The following is a 14,707-nucleotide window of genomic DNA, read 5'->3' as shown; positions in this document are numbered from 1 at the left end:
GGGATATTTTTTTCCTTAATGAAGCTAAACAAGAAAAAGAAAATTCAGATATTCTTTTTATTCTCAAGAAGACTTCTTATTCTTCTGCATAAAAGAATAGTTAATTTCCCTCTGATGCCGTGAAAAGTGAATGCAAAATCAGAAGTCCTAAAATGTGATCTCAGCCCCAGCACTTCCTTGCACTTTGGCCTTAGGCCTTGCCTTAGGGTTACTGAGCCTCATTTTGTTCATCCTTAAATAGTGAAAATCCTACCTTACAAGACTATTATAAGATTAAATTAGATAAAATATGGGAAAATACCTACCTTAGTACTGGCACATAGTAGATTTTATTACATGTTAATTTCGTTTCCTCCTAACACAACTGTAATTTATCACATTTCCAGTGGGACTCCAGTAACACCACAGACTTCGTTGCACTATGATCAACAGAGAGGATTCCGTTTAGACTGTTCTCCATATTTTATTGATGGGCATTAGGGTTGAAAACTTAGAAAATGAATGTGTTAAACAAAATATAATCTTTCAGGAAGGCTACAACAATATATATTCAGTCAAGAATTTATCCCAGAGAGAGAAATCTCAAAACCTATTTTTGTAACCCATTGTAGTGTTCAGAGCTTCCTTCAGTCACTTATCCTTCTTCCTAGTAATTGCTAACTTTTGTTGAGTCCCTTCAATGTGCACATTCTGGGCTAGAAAATCTTACATTATCTCTAATCCTTACAAGCTCTTCAACCTGTGAAACTGAGGTTGAATAATTTAAAATCAGGTGGTAAGGAGGTAATGGAGCCAGAGTTAAAACCCAGATCTAGTCTATCCAAGTCCAATCTTGTGGTTTTATACCCTACCATGCTGACTTTTCATGTTGCAGTTTTAGCTGGCCACTGTCCTCTGTATAACAATGTTTCACATTTCTGATCCTTAAACTTTCAGCCTTCCCAAGTGATCTTAGCTCCCTTCATCTTTTTCCTCCAGGCTGATTTCAGGCCCTTAAATTATCTCGGTAGCTCATCTCAGAACATTTTCCTGTTTTCATTGTTCTCTTCTGCTCTGGTACCTGGAATTAGACTGAGGAATGCCAAGCAAGGAAAGAAAGGCCTTGTAGCCACTACTGCAGCACACCTCTGTGTATGCAGCTGTGTCCTACCTATTCATTAACTTGAAAGAACCAGAGGCAGGATTTCTCCTAAATCTCCGGCTTAACCGTTGCCCATAAAGAGGCCAGCGCATTCCATGCAGTGGCATTTGCACTTACTTTGTCAGTTACTAAGAAGATTACTTTTTCCGTGTCTAAGACTGGTACTCAGCACTGTGTGGCTTACAGAGGAGAGGAGAGCAGAGTCCCACAATCTATTTAAGGACACAAGACTTACACAAATAAGAAGATAACTACAAACTGGGTCATGTGTGATGAATGTTCTTGGAGCGATATTGATAATAAGTGTATTATACCGTACCGTATGAGCCTGTGGGCCTTCAGGGAACGATGTCCATACCATGTTCATGCATTCCCTTGGTGTGGAAAGAGAAGAAACTCTGCAGTCCAGCACACTGTCCCCCCAGGGCCAGCACCCCTGCCTCCTGTGGGGATTGTTGTGTTGTATAGTGTTATTGAGAGGATGACATGGAATGACATGTATGAAAGCCCTAACACAATGTGTGACCTGAGCTGGGCCCTTTCTTTTTTTTTTTTTTTTTAAGATTTTTTATTTTTCCTTTTTTTCCCCAAATCCCCCTAACACATAGTTGTATATTTTAGTTGTAGGTCCTTCTAGTTGTTCCATGTGGGACACCACCTCAGCATGGCCTAATGAGTGGTGCCATGTCTGGACGCAGGATCCGAACTGGCGAAACCCTGGGCCACCACAGCGGAGCACGCAAACTTAACCACTCGGCCATGGGACTGGCCCCTGGGCCCTTTCTTTGTTTGTCATAAACCCCGTGCATAAACCTCTTCCTGAACTCACCTCTTGTCTTTGCATCATCTCTTGCCTCAGTCTCCCACTGGCCTAGGGGTTCCTCAAAGGCAGGGACTCTCCCAGCAGGCATCAGAGAAGTGTTTCCCTTTCTCTGTCTCTCTTTTTTTTTTTTTTTTTTTGCAGTTAAGGATAGAGTGAGGTTTAATATCTTGTTAAAGAAGAAAAAAGGAGTCTTTTACAGCTCACAAGGAATTTGGAGTTCATTAATACATAACAAAACTCAAACATTACCACTTTTCACTTTTAACTCTATTCTGACTTGATGCCTGTTGGGCCAGCAAGAAAAATCAATCCAAGGTGTCGATCAGCCGTGAGCAGAAAACCTTCCTTGCTTATGTTGCTTTTTTCCTGGCAACAGGCTTCCTTTTGCCCTCCTCCACTAGGTCATGTTGTTGCAACCCACCTTCTAACAGCACAGACCATTTTACTGGATGACAGAGCCCTAACCAATTAATGTGCAAGGCCTAATGCCAAGTTGTTGCCAATTTTTGCCTAAATTGCCTCATGCCAATTTTCCTTTAGGCATGCTGCTCTTCTAAGAGGTATCTTCTGGGTTTTTCTTTAGTAATAAATGGTAACTGTTGGGCTTAGCTCAGATAAGAGGTTTGTTGTATTTTTGCTAACGCCAACAGTTCTGAGCAGTGGGCAGGTTGGAGTTCTTTCTACATGTTGACTAGAACACTCGGGTGCTTACCTTTCCTGTCCCTTCCTTTCAGGTTTGGCAGGGCACATCCAGGATGCAGTCAAGAAATAGAGGACTACAGCTTTTGGGTCCACCTCCTGCAGCCTCAAAGACTGGTTTTGCCACAGGAGGCTTTGACATATGACTAGAGGGACTGCCTCTTTGTATTGTTCATTTAGAAATTAATAACCAGGGGCAGGCCCCATTGCCTAGTGGTTAAGTTCAGTGCGCTCCACTTTGGTGGCCTGGGTTGAGTTCCTGGGTGTGGACTTATACCACTCGTTGGTGGCCCTGCTGTGACGGCGACCCACACACAAAATAGAGGAAGATTGGCACAGATGTTTGCTCAGAGCGAGTCTTCGTCATCAAAAAAAAAATAATGAAAGAAATTAATAACCAGCAACCAACAAAATGTTGATCTTGGAAAGGGACACGTCTTAATGCAGAGCATTACCATAGGCGTTATGGAAAGCAAGGAGAAAAAAATGATCCTCTGTACTGAGAAGCCTGCAGATAGGGGGCAATACAAGCCATATTATAATAATTCCTATCAAAATTTGAGCACCTGCTATGTACCAGATACTGTACTGAGTACCAGGCATACATAGTCTTATTAAATTCAATCCTCCCAATTCTATGAGTTAGATATTAACATATCCAACTTATATTTTAAAAAAAAAAAAACACCAAGGCTCAGAAAATCTACGTAACTTGCTCTATTTCATGCAGCTAATTAGTGACAGGGCTGGGATGGAAATTCAGGCCTGTTTAATCCAAAGCCCTTGTTTTTAATCTGTTTGGCTGCGATCCCTCCCTGGAGGCCATGCAGGTTACAAAAGGAGAGGTGACTCCTCAACAGCAGTAGTCACGGACTGGGGGTCCACTGGCCAGATTCAGCATGTGGAGGTGTTTTGTTTGATCCCAATTGTTTTGGCCCATATGGAATTTCTTTCTACTATTTTAATGGTTGCTATTTTAAAATTTAGGGCATATGACATAAAAATCCAGATCTCTGGCTTCGTTTGAAAATAGGAAGATCTGCCAACAAAAGACTGGAGCTGAGGAGCAACCCCCCTCTAAACAGGGTCTGTTCTTTCCTCTTTACCAAGGTCCCCACTCTTCCCTGTTGTCTTCCTGGCCCAGGACCAATGTGAGTGGCCATTTATCATCAGACTTGCACTGCTGTTTTCCTTCTTGTAGCCTTAGAAGGAAAGTGAACTTTCTTGAGTACTTAAGTCTCTACCAAAATTTCTCTTACACTTGGCGCATTTCTTTACTTGCATTACTTGTCTGCATTTGAGATAGTGACAGTATCTTGAAGCTGAGCAAAAACAGGTGCAAAGCTGATTTATTTTATTTTTTTGAAACACACTCACGGTGGAAGCGGTTTCCTTGTCCTGAGAGCAGCAACTATGCCTTGATATCGGCTTACCATCTCTAGTTTGCCAGCCTATGGTGGCCCTTAGTGGAACCCTCCTGGTAGATGGCTGCTGAGGGCTGCTGAGGGCCGTGGCCACTTCCCTCTGTCTCCTGCTAACAATACTTCCATGTTTCCTTCTGCTCACCCAGTGCCCAGCATGCAGTTTGCCAAGGATTTGCTCCTAGTGAAGGAGAAGGAGGGTGTCGTGCACGTGCCTATCACTCGCAGTGGAGACCTGAGCTATGAATCATCAGTGAGGTGCTATACTCAGGGTCATTCAGCTCAGGTCACAGAGGACTTTGAGGAGAGAAGAAATGCAGACTCTTCGCGGATTACATTTCTGAAAGGGGAGAAAGTAAGTGGATTCATGATGGTTGAAAGATGAGATTCTCTTCTTCCTTGATGCGTTTGTTTATCCTAGTGAAGTAATTTAGACAAATTCTTAACATCCTAGGAATTTTTCTGCTAATTGATACGATTTTTAATACTATCGTCTGTTCTATGTGGCTGTCTTCTTTGTATCTCACTTAAAACCAAATACATATATTATTGGTTGAGCTGGGAAATTTATTTATTTTTTAATTTATATATATATATTTTTTAAAAGATTGGCACCTGAGCTAACAACTGTTGCCAATCTTCTTTTTTTTTTTTTTCCTGCATTATCTCCTCAAACCCCCCGTACATAGTTGTATATCTTAGTTGCAGGTCCTTCTAGTTGTGGAATGTGGGACGCCGCCTCAACGTGGCCTGATGAGCGTGCCATGTCCGCACCCAGGATCTGAACCCTGGGCCGCCACAGCGGAGCGCGCAAACTTAACCACTCAGCCACGGAGCCGGCCCCAAACTGGGAAATTTAAATGATACGATTTTTAATACTATGTTCTATGTGGCTGTCTTCTTTGTATCTCACTTAAAACCAAATACATATATTATTGGTTGAGCTGGGAAATTTAAATGATATGTAGCATTTTTTGAATTTAGTGGAACCAAATGGATGAGGCCCCTTTTAATTTGAAACTACATTGGAGATGAACACACTCCATCCGTGTTACCTAGAGGAAAAAGAGACAATTCTCTAATACTGGGCCCCTGTCCCAGGGCAGCATGCATCCTAGTATAGGACCAATGGTATAAGATCAAATAGGTGGACATTGAGCAGGTTCATGAGTAGAGTATTCTCTTCTTTGCAGTGTACATGTAAAATGATGAGTATGAGGACAGGAACCCCTGAGAAACACCAGTCACTGAGTATGGCTGCATTCGAATCAAAGCCTACGACCTCAATGTATGTCAAAAGTGTATATTGAGAGGCTGGCCCAGTGGCGTAATGGTTAGGTTCATGTACTCCACTGTGGTGGCCTGGGGTTCACTCATTTGGATCCTGGATGCAGACCTACGCACCACTGATCAGGCCATGCTGTGGCAGGCATCCCACGTATAAAGTAGAGGAAGATGGGCATGGATCTTAGCTCAGGGCCAATCTTCCTCAGCAAAAAGATGAGAATTAACAGCGGATGTTAACTCAGGGCTAATCTTGCTCAAAAAAAAAAAAGGTATCTTGAATAAGAATCACATTTCCCTACTTTTGGATCTCAGATGATTTGGTTTCAGATGGTTGAGTCAACTGTACCCTTGATTAAGGCACACAGTCCTCATTAGTCAGTTCAAGGCCCTTCTCTTATTTTGTTTATTTATTTGTTTTATTTTACCCCTATTCTCCAGCCACATTCCCTTCTCAACCTCAGAGCTTATCAATCTGTTGTGTTTAATGTGTCTCTTAATTTGTATTTGTTCTTTAAAAATGCTGCTTGTTTTCTGTGCATAATTTTTAATCTATAAAACTGCTATTGCATTATATCCTTCTCGAACTTTTACCGTTTGCTCTGCAATATGTTTTCTTTGTCCACATCATTTATGTGTACGTCTAATCTTGCTTCAAACTGTTGCATAATATTTCGTGATGTGCATCTGCTACATTTTCCCATCCACTCTCAAAAACAGGCAGTAAGGAAGCTCAGTGACAGCGTCTAGTAACCTCCGAACACTCTGCCACCACTAATAATGCTTCAGTGTACATCATCATGCTTGTCCACTTACAGACCTGAGTGGGAATTTCTGTGGATACATACTCAGCAGCAGAATTGCTGGACCACAGGGCGTGCATGTGCTTACTTTGAAAAAACAGTGTTAGCATACTTTCTAGAATGTCACTAGCAGTACATGAGGGCTACTAGAACCCTACCTCCTCTCTGACACTTAGCATTACTCACCTTTTTTTTCCACTGAGAAAAATTCTCACTGAGCTAACATCTGTTTCCAATCTGCCTCTTTTTACTTTTGTTTTTGTGTGTGTGTGAGGAAGATTGGCCCAGACCTAACATCTGTTGCCAATCTTCCTCTTTTTGCTTGAGGAAGATTGTTGCTGAGCTAACATCTGTGCCAATCTTCTTCTATTTTATGTGGAAGAATGAGCATTCCTAAGTCCATGCCCGGGATCTGAACCTGCGAACCCTGGGCTGCCGAAGCGGAGTGTACAAACTGAACCACTACACCACCAGGCCGGCCCCTCTTTTTGCTTGAGGAAGATTCTCCCTGAGCTAACATCTGTGCCAATCTTCCTCTATTTTGTGTGTGGATGGGCACCACAGCATGGCCACCGATGAGCGGTGTAAGTTCGTGCCCAGGAACTGAACCAAACTTACCCACCAAAGCAGAGCGCACCAAACTTAACCACTAGGCCAGTGGGCTGGCCCTCAGCATTACCCATCTTTTGAATTTTTGCTAGTCTAATATGTATAAAGTTATATCTCATTTTAATTTGCATTTCTCTAGTTAATACTCTTTATAAGCTTGTTAGCTTATTGAGTTTCCTGTTGTGGAAATTTGTTATTTTCACCCTTTGTTCCTTATTCTGTTGTATTGCTGTCTTTTTCTTACTGATTTACAGTACTTTCTTGTATATTCTAAAGACTAATTCCTTGCCAGTTTTTAGACATTTTTAGATGTTGTAAACATACTTTCCCTTTTTGTCATAAGACTTATCTATTACCATTTGACCATGGTGTTTTAGTTGAAAAAAAGACTTCCATTTTGATATGATCAAGTGTGTCAGATTTTTGCCTTAGGATTAGTCCTGTTGAAGTTTAACACAAGAAGACCTTACTCACCCCAGGTCACCAGATTCTTCCTCTGTTCATCTTTACTACCAAAGAAGAATGTGATAGCTTCCCTTTTGGGGACTTTCAGTCTTTTACATGTTCATGACTCATAAAAGCCCTGTCTTAGTTATATATTTTATGGGAATTTTACTGGTGGCAGGTTGAAACACGTGTTTAAAGACACACACAAATACTACAGATACAATCTTCAGCTTTGAGTCCACATGTCTGTATTTGTTTTTAAGCTTAAAGGAGGATTCTCTCCCTATCCAAGAGACGGTTTGTAATTTAGTAAAATTGTAAAGAAAATACCGTCCAACAGTCTATATGTTACCACATGACAATCTATCTATCATTATTCATAAGCACACTTTGGAATCATTTTGTTTAGCTTGCTCAGCAGTATGTCTGAAACTTGTCATTCACTGGAATGTCTTTTGTTAAAGATATCCTGAGGAGTCACTACCAAATTTATGCTTTCCATAAAGAAATTCTTATTGTAAGAAAGATGTGGTAGAAAAAAAAAGGAACATTCTTCAGAGACTTAAAATCAGGTTAGCAAGCCATATATAAATATTCACAGGGATGTTCTCCTTCCATTTCGAGTGACTTAGGAAGTCTGAGAGAAACTTCTCTATACCTGCATATCCTTTGCAATACAGCAGCAGAGTGGATTTAAAATGGTTCAGCTAAAAATAATCCCACTTCACATCGCATGACTACCATCAGGGCTGCTCTGTCATCTAAAGTGTTGTGACCTTATTTTGTGTTTTTTTAAAGAGCACAGTCCTCAGTAGAGAATATTCAGTTTGGGAAGCACTTGATTTCCTTCCATCAAACAGGGATTTCGACTGTGTTCTCAGACTCTCAGGACTCAGCAGTGTTCAGAGGAGACACCACTTGGCAGCACTTCTGGGAGTCCTGCAGCATGTAAAGATGTCTTTAGCTAACAGGAAGCCTTTCTGAGGTCCTTATAAGACTATTCAATTTCTACAAAGGAAAAGGGGCATTATTTAGCTCTCTAGGAAGTCTAATCCATATGTTAACCTCTCTCATCAGAAATCTACCTTTCATAACACGTGCAGATGTATTGATTAGCCCAGGCAAAATGTGAGAAAGCAAACAAATGTCCTACAGGTGCTTTTGAGTGGGTTGTTTTATTGATCTTGTTTTTCATAACTCATGATGCATAATTCAAAGTGGTCTGGAATGTTCTACTACAAGGCTTCACATATAAGTATGTCTCACTTAGGCATGAGCTATTAGATTTAAGCATTCTAGTTCATAAATGAAATGGTTTGGATCATTTTGAATTTGGGTTGACTCTTTGATGCTGCAAAGAAGAAAAATCATTTTCTAGGAAAACCAAGCAATATGCAGTTAGATTCATATCTAGCTGCAAATTTTAATCTCTTTTGTGCCTTTGGCTCTAGATGAAGAACTGTACTGTCGTTATCCACGATGACTCCATGTTTGAGCCTGAGGAACAGTTCAGGGTCTACCTTGGCCATCCTCTTGGAAACCACTGGAGTGGAGCCAGAGTTGGAAAGAATAACATGGCCACTGTCACCGTATCCAATGATGAAGATGGTAACAGAAGAAATTGCCTTTAGTTACTCTTAGGTTGATGGAACATGAACTGCTGTTTTACTAATAATGTAATTATAGGCATTCTAAAAAATAAAAGTGCTATAAAAGTGCCTACTGATAACGATCTCAGAATATTTATGTAAAATGTTGGCGGTAAGCGACCATCCTCTACAGAGCCCCAATAAATTTATAGGTTTTTTAATCTCATCATTCCCTACCACATTGCCAAGAGATAAGGAATGGATATGGTTAAAAACTAGGACAGAGATGCTAAGACAGAGAATAAAAACTACTTAAGGCACAGCAGTTCAGGAGCAGGGTTGGATATCCCTTTGGCATCAGTTGAATCCAATGAACTGATTTAAACACTGCCACCTTCCTGGGAAAGACTAATTTCTCAGTTTTCGTCTCTCTGATTGATTTGGCCTACTAACCTAAAAATACTTAAAATCTTTAGTCAGGTGTTAGCAAAGAGTGGCCCAGGCACCAGAGAAAACAAAACAAAATCTCTTTCAAATTGAGACATAATTGTTTTATTAAAATGGATATTTTAGTGAGTGAATGGATAATAATATTACAAGTGGTAATAGCTGTTTTTATTGAATATTTACTATATACCAAGAACCATGCTAAGCATATTATATTATTTCATTTCATCTTGACAGTAATCCCTTGAGGACGGTGTTATCCCTATATTATAGGTGAAGAAATTGAACCTCAGCACAGTTATATGATTTACACTCTGTAAGCACCCAAACTAGATGTGAACCTTATTTATCAGATTCGAGAATCTACACGAGACTCTCAGGGACTAACTTGGACATTGGGTAAAATAAGAAAAGCCAGCCTTGAAGTTGAATTAGTCCTTTACCTGGGGAGACTCCAATTCAAATCCTGAAGTGACGCTCTCCTGGTCACACAGAAAACCCACTGATGGAGGCTCAGAGAGGTCCGAAAGTCACACCGTTACAGTGACACTAAGTTTCCAAGAGCATTCGTGTTCAAAACTGTGGCATCTCAAATGAGGCTTATCTTCTACAGTTAGGAAGAACTGACTGAGAGGGAAATGAACATAGAGACTCAAGACATTTCTTCAAAATTCTATAGTATATTATAAATGGTATAAAATTTATAATTGTTCTCAATTTTCCCATTGTTTTATCTCACTCTCTCCACCACTACCACCTCACCCTTCCCCATGAGAATATAATAGAAAAGAAGGCATAATTTGAATTTTTTAATAAAAATCAACATATTAATCATTTCATAGCTATGACAATAGTACCTCAGGCCAGACTGTGTTAGGAAGTCCATGTTCCTGAGTTACCCTTGCAGCCCGTCACTGAAATGACTCATTCTTAGCAAAATAACCTGTGAGAAGTTAGGAAAAGCTAACGGTGGGGGAGGCAAGAACAGTGGGAGGGAGGACCCAAAAGACTGGAGATGAGGGATGGATTTTAAGTTTAAGTAGCATATAAATTAGATAAATTATAAACCTTCGAAATTATTATCTCATAAATTAAAAGGAGTCTATTCACTCAATCAGTCAATAGATATTTATCAAGGGCTTGCTGTGTCTCAGTCCCTTGAGAAATTGTGTGAATTTAAAAGCATTCTGTAATGCCTAGATGGAAACTTGGACATCCTGCGTTGCAAAGTGCTTAAACATATTGCCCCCACTATATTGTTTTTAGTAAGAAACATGTGGGAAACAACTCCTACAGAATCACAAATAAATTCATTTTTCCAAAGCATAGCTTGGGGGTAAACACTGATTCATTTTTATGACTGCAAGCCATTTTGCCTTTATATTGTTAAGTAATGTGAAAAATTCCCTTTTGTCATTATAAGCTGTTTTTATGGGAATTGGAATCCTGTGTGCTTTTCTGACTTGCTCTTGTTTTCCTAACCGTGTTTCCTTAGCGCCCACCATTGAGTTTGAAGAGGCTGCATACCAAGTCCGGGAACCCTCGGGGCCAGATGCCATGGCCATCCTGAACATCAAGGTGATCCGCAGAGGGGATCAGAACAGGACGTCCAAGATCCGCTGTAGCACGCGGGATGGGTCTGCCCAGTCTGGTGTGGATTATTACCCAAAGAGCCGAGTCTTGAAGTTCAGTCCCGGTAATTGAATGTCAACCCCAGGGTGCGGGTTTTACTTAATAGAGAGGCAGATATCTTGTATTTGAAGAAAGGAATAAACAGAAAAATAAAAGAGGAAAACAGGAGTTCCAATTTTATGAAGTGTTTATTAAGCACACATTTGAGATTGCAGGAGTCTTTAAAATTTTTAGTTAGTTAAAATGACATGAAAAAGAAAAAAAAATAGGTCCCCTACTTCAGAATATCCTTGGCATTTTAGTTCATTTAATAGGATTTTTAGGGGGGCCAGGCTGGCCTGGTGGCGCAGCAGTTAAGTTTTCATGTTCTGCTTCGGTGGCCTGGGGTTCACCGGTTCGGATCCCGGGTGCGGACATGGCACCGCTTGGCACGCCATGCTGTGGTAGGCATCCCACATATAAAGTGGAGGAAGATGGGCACGGATGTTAGCTCAGGGCCAGTCTTCCTCAGCAAAAAAAAATAAGGAGGATTGGCAGCAGATGTTAGCTCAGGGCTAATCTTCCTCAAAAAAAAAAGGATTTTTTTTTTTGTTAGCCTATGATTTGGGAGTGATAAGAGCACTTGGTTTTTAAAAAATATGCATGTCTGCCATCATTCAGCAAACATTGGTACCAACCACTGTGCTAGGCCCTTCAGGGATTACTAAAATCTGGAAGGCCTAATCTCTGCTCAAGTGGTTTAACATCTACAAGGAGACAGGTTACGCTGTTATAGGGTTTCCAAAAAAGGTTTATCCTAGGGGCTGGCCCCGTGGCCGAGTGGTTAAGTTCACGCGCTCTGCTGCAGGCGGCCCAGTGTTTCGTTGGTTCGAATCCTGGGCGCGGACATGGCACTGCTCATCAAGCCACGCTGAGGCGGCGTCCCACATGCCACAACTAGAAGGACCCACAACAAAGAATATACAACTATGTACCAGGGGGCTTTGGGGAGAAAAAGGAAAAAATAAAATCTTTAAAAAAAAAAAAAAAAAAAGGTTTATCCTAGAGAGAGCTGTGGAGACAAGTCAGGGAAGAGAGCAAGATGGGATTCAGGTCACGACTAGCTGTTTCACTGTCTGATGTATTAATCTGATGGGAGGAATGAGACAGAGAGAGTTGAATTGTATGCTAGGTTTTTTTCACAGAACTTTCTGGCGCAGTATAAGGTGAAAAGGCTGGTGTAGATCCTGGCACCATTTGTGACATACCCAGGAGAGGGCAGCAGTGGTAGAAGGCCTTCTCAGAGATGTCTGGGCAAGTGGGAAAAAGCCACTCCCTCAGACATGGGGTCAGGGAAGGGTCTCTGTATGTCTCTCTCACCCCACTGGAGCTTTAGAGGGCTTTTGCCTCCATCCCGTGTGCATCTGGTTGGTGTTTGCCCAGAAGGTAGATGCCCTTCCTCCACATGGGTACAAGGACACCTTTTTCAAGTGTCTTTACTTTTTCCTTTCCTGCATAAGAATCTGGGGCAAAGCTAGGTCTTAGAAGTGACCTAGCCCAGATGTCTGTAGGAGAGGAAGAAGGGAACCTTAAGTAGCACCGGGGATATTTGCACCCTCAGAGAGTCATTTTACAGAAAACGAAGGGGGTTTCTAAGGCTCTAACCCTCCCCATTCCAGGCCACCAATCTTCACATTATTGTTTTTGCAGAGCTGGCACGGTAGGCCTTTGAGCTATTGCTTCTCATGAGACAGCTTGAAGGGTGTCTGTTTGCAAGCACTCACAGCCATGCAGGAGCTGAGGCCTAAGTGTAAAGGGGAAAGAAAACTTAAGCAAAAAAACTCGTAACCAGGGTGGAGTGTATTTTGGATCATAGATTTTTATTACTGCCAGCTAGTGTCAGGCAGGGGCCATTAATCCTCATATGGTGTTGAATAGTAAATCTGCAATGCCAAGCCTCTACCACAGGTGGAATTTGGTCTATAAAACAGAATCCTGTCTTGAGATGGGGCTGAAATGATTAGCAGCCACTGCATTCATAGAAAACCTCTCAAAGGAAAGTGCCTATGTTCACCTGGACTCTCAGTGGTCCCAACCTGCAAGATTGGGTGCCCTGGGTAGATGACCTAACGAGGACCTTTGCTCTCCTTTTTTTTCTGTCCTTGGCGAAGGTGTGGATCATATCTTTTTCAAAGTCGAGATCCTGTCCAATGAAGATCGGGAATGGCATGAATCTTTCTCCTTAGTCCTTGGCCCAGATGACCCAGTGGAAGCAGTTCTTGGCGATGTGACCACTGCCACAGTGACAATTCTAGACCAGGAGGCAGCAGGGAGTCTCATATTGCCAGCACCACCCATCGTGAGTTGCTTGACCTGAAGGATCACTGCTTTTATGTCTTAATGGCTCATAGATGAGCACTTGAGAGAAGCAGGACCTCCAGTGCTGTACTTCATTCTTCTAACACAGTGGTTCTCAACCAGGAGCAATCTTGTCCCTCCCCCGCCCCCCACCACCCACCCCTCTCACCCTCTACACCACCTCCAGGGGACATTGGCAATATCTGATGACATTTTTGGCTGTCAAGACTGTCACAGTAGGTGCCATTAGCTTCTAGTGGGTAGAAGCCAGGGATTCTGCTAAACATCCTACAATGCACGGGACAGCCCCAACAATAAAGAATTATTTGGCACAAATGTCAATAGTGCTGAGGATGAGAAACCCTGTTCTGACATAAGAGTAAGACCAAACCATGCTGATACCTTAGTCTGGTAAAGACAGACAGTATAATCCAATTGATCTTTTCTTTTCTTTGGTGAGACCTAGAAGAGTAAAAAAAAAAAGTAACACAGCCCCATATCTATTATCTTACATACTTGCCACATGCATAGAATTAAGTATCTGCAGAAATGTAGTATCATGTTTCCCAATTTGGGGATATATGGAGTGAATGCACTGACTTTACAATTAGGAGGAAAATACCTGGAGATTGTCACGGGAAATTTAACCACAATAATGAGGCAGTCAGAATAAGTATTCTCACCTCCTCTGATTAGTCTCATGTAGTAGAGGATACTTTCAAAATATGTCTCTTATTTGACCATGGAAGAAATATACTACCTTTATTTACTCTTATCTTGCCACAAGTGAATGCAACTTTAAACTAGTAACTGCCATACGTGATATAGCTTTGCTTACACTGTGCAGGAAATAAATGTATTTTTCACATGAGTGATAGAGCTCTGATTTAGGAATGAGATAAATGAGATAATAAAGCTTTTAGCTCAGGCAATAGGAGGGTCTTCACCACTAAAGATCTGCAGTATCTTTTAGGAATGCCTTGCAAAGCATTATAAAAACTTCTGTTATATTTTAAAGAATCTCTATAAGTTAAGTGATTTTGTAGATCTCTGGAGAGGGGAGCCTTAGTTTTCTCACCTTCCTGAGACCCAATCTAGGCTGAAGCTTTGTTGCCCTTTTGCAGGTTGTCACACTTGCTGACTATGACCACGTGGAAGAGGTTACCAAGGAAGGAGTCAAGAAATCTCCCTCCCCAGGCTATCCACTGGTCTGTGTCACCCCTTGTGACCCTCATTTCCCCAAGTATGCCATCATGAAGGAACGCTGCAGTGAGGCTGGCATCAACCAGACATCCATGCAGTTCAGCTGGGAAGTGGCTGCCCCCACTGATGGCAACGGGGCCCGGTCTCCCTTTGAGACGATCACTGACAACACACCATTCACCAGTGTCAATCACATGGTAGGTCTGGGGGTCGGGGCCTGGTTGCATAGGGAGAGAACTGGTGTTGCTCTTTGTTACTCAGACTCGATCAAA

General features: G+C 41.7%; 1 protein-coding gene across 5 annotated transcripts in view; it reads left to right on the top strand.

The window, feature by feature from the left end:
• The window catches only part of FRAS1 (Fraser extracellular matrix complex subunit 1), a 419,338-nt gene that overhangs the window by 370,079 nt on the left and 34,552 nt on the right, over nt 1–14,707 (top strand). For 3 of the 5 annotated variants that reach the window (XM_023637884.2, XM_023637883.2, XM_001492146.6), the window contains 5 exons: nt 4,234–4,439; nt 8,679–8,835; nt 10,759–10,959; nt 13,046–13,233; nt 14,357–14,632. In XM_023637884.2, the coding sequence (XP_023493652.2) occupies nt 4,234–4,439; nt 8,679–8,835; nt 10,759–10,959; nt 13,046–13,233; nt 14,357–14,632 (1,028 nt within the window). Of the gene's footprint in view, nt 1–4,233; nt 4,440–6,553; nt 6,697–8,678; nt 8,836–10,758; nt 10,960–13,045; nt 13,234–14,356; nt 14,633–14,707 lie in introns of those variants that run through there. The other 2 variants (XR_011437076.1, XM_070262337.1) reach the window with 2 other exon arrangements.

Source organism: Equus caballus, chromosome 3 (genome assembly GCF_041296265.1).
Source record: "Equus caballus isolate H_3958 breed thoroughbred chromosome 3, TB-T2T, whole genome shotgun sequence".
Taxonomy (NCBI): Eukaryota; Metazoa; Chordata; class Mammalia; order Perissodactyla; family Equidae; genus Equus; species Equus caballus.
This window is presented reverse-complemented; position numbering and strand designations above follow the sequence as displayed.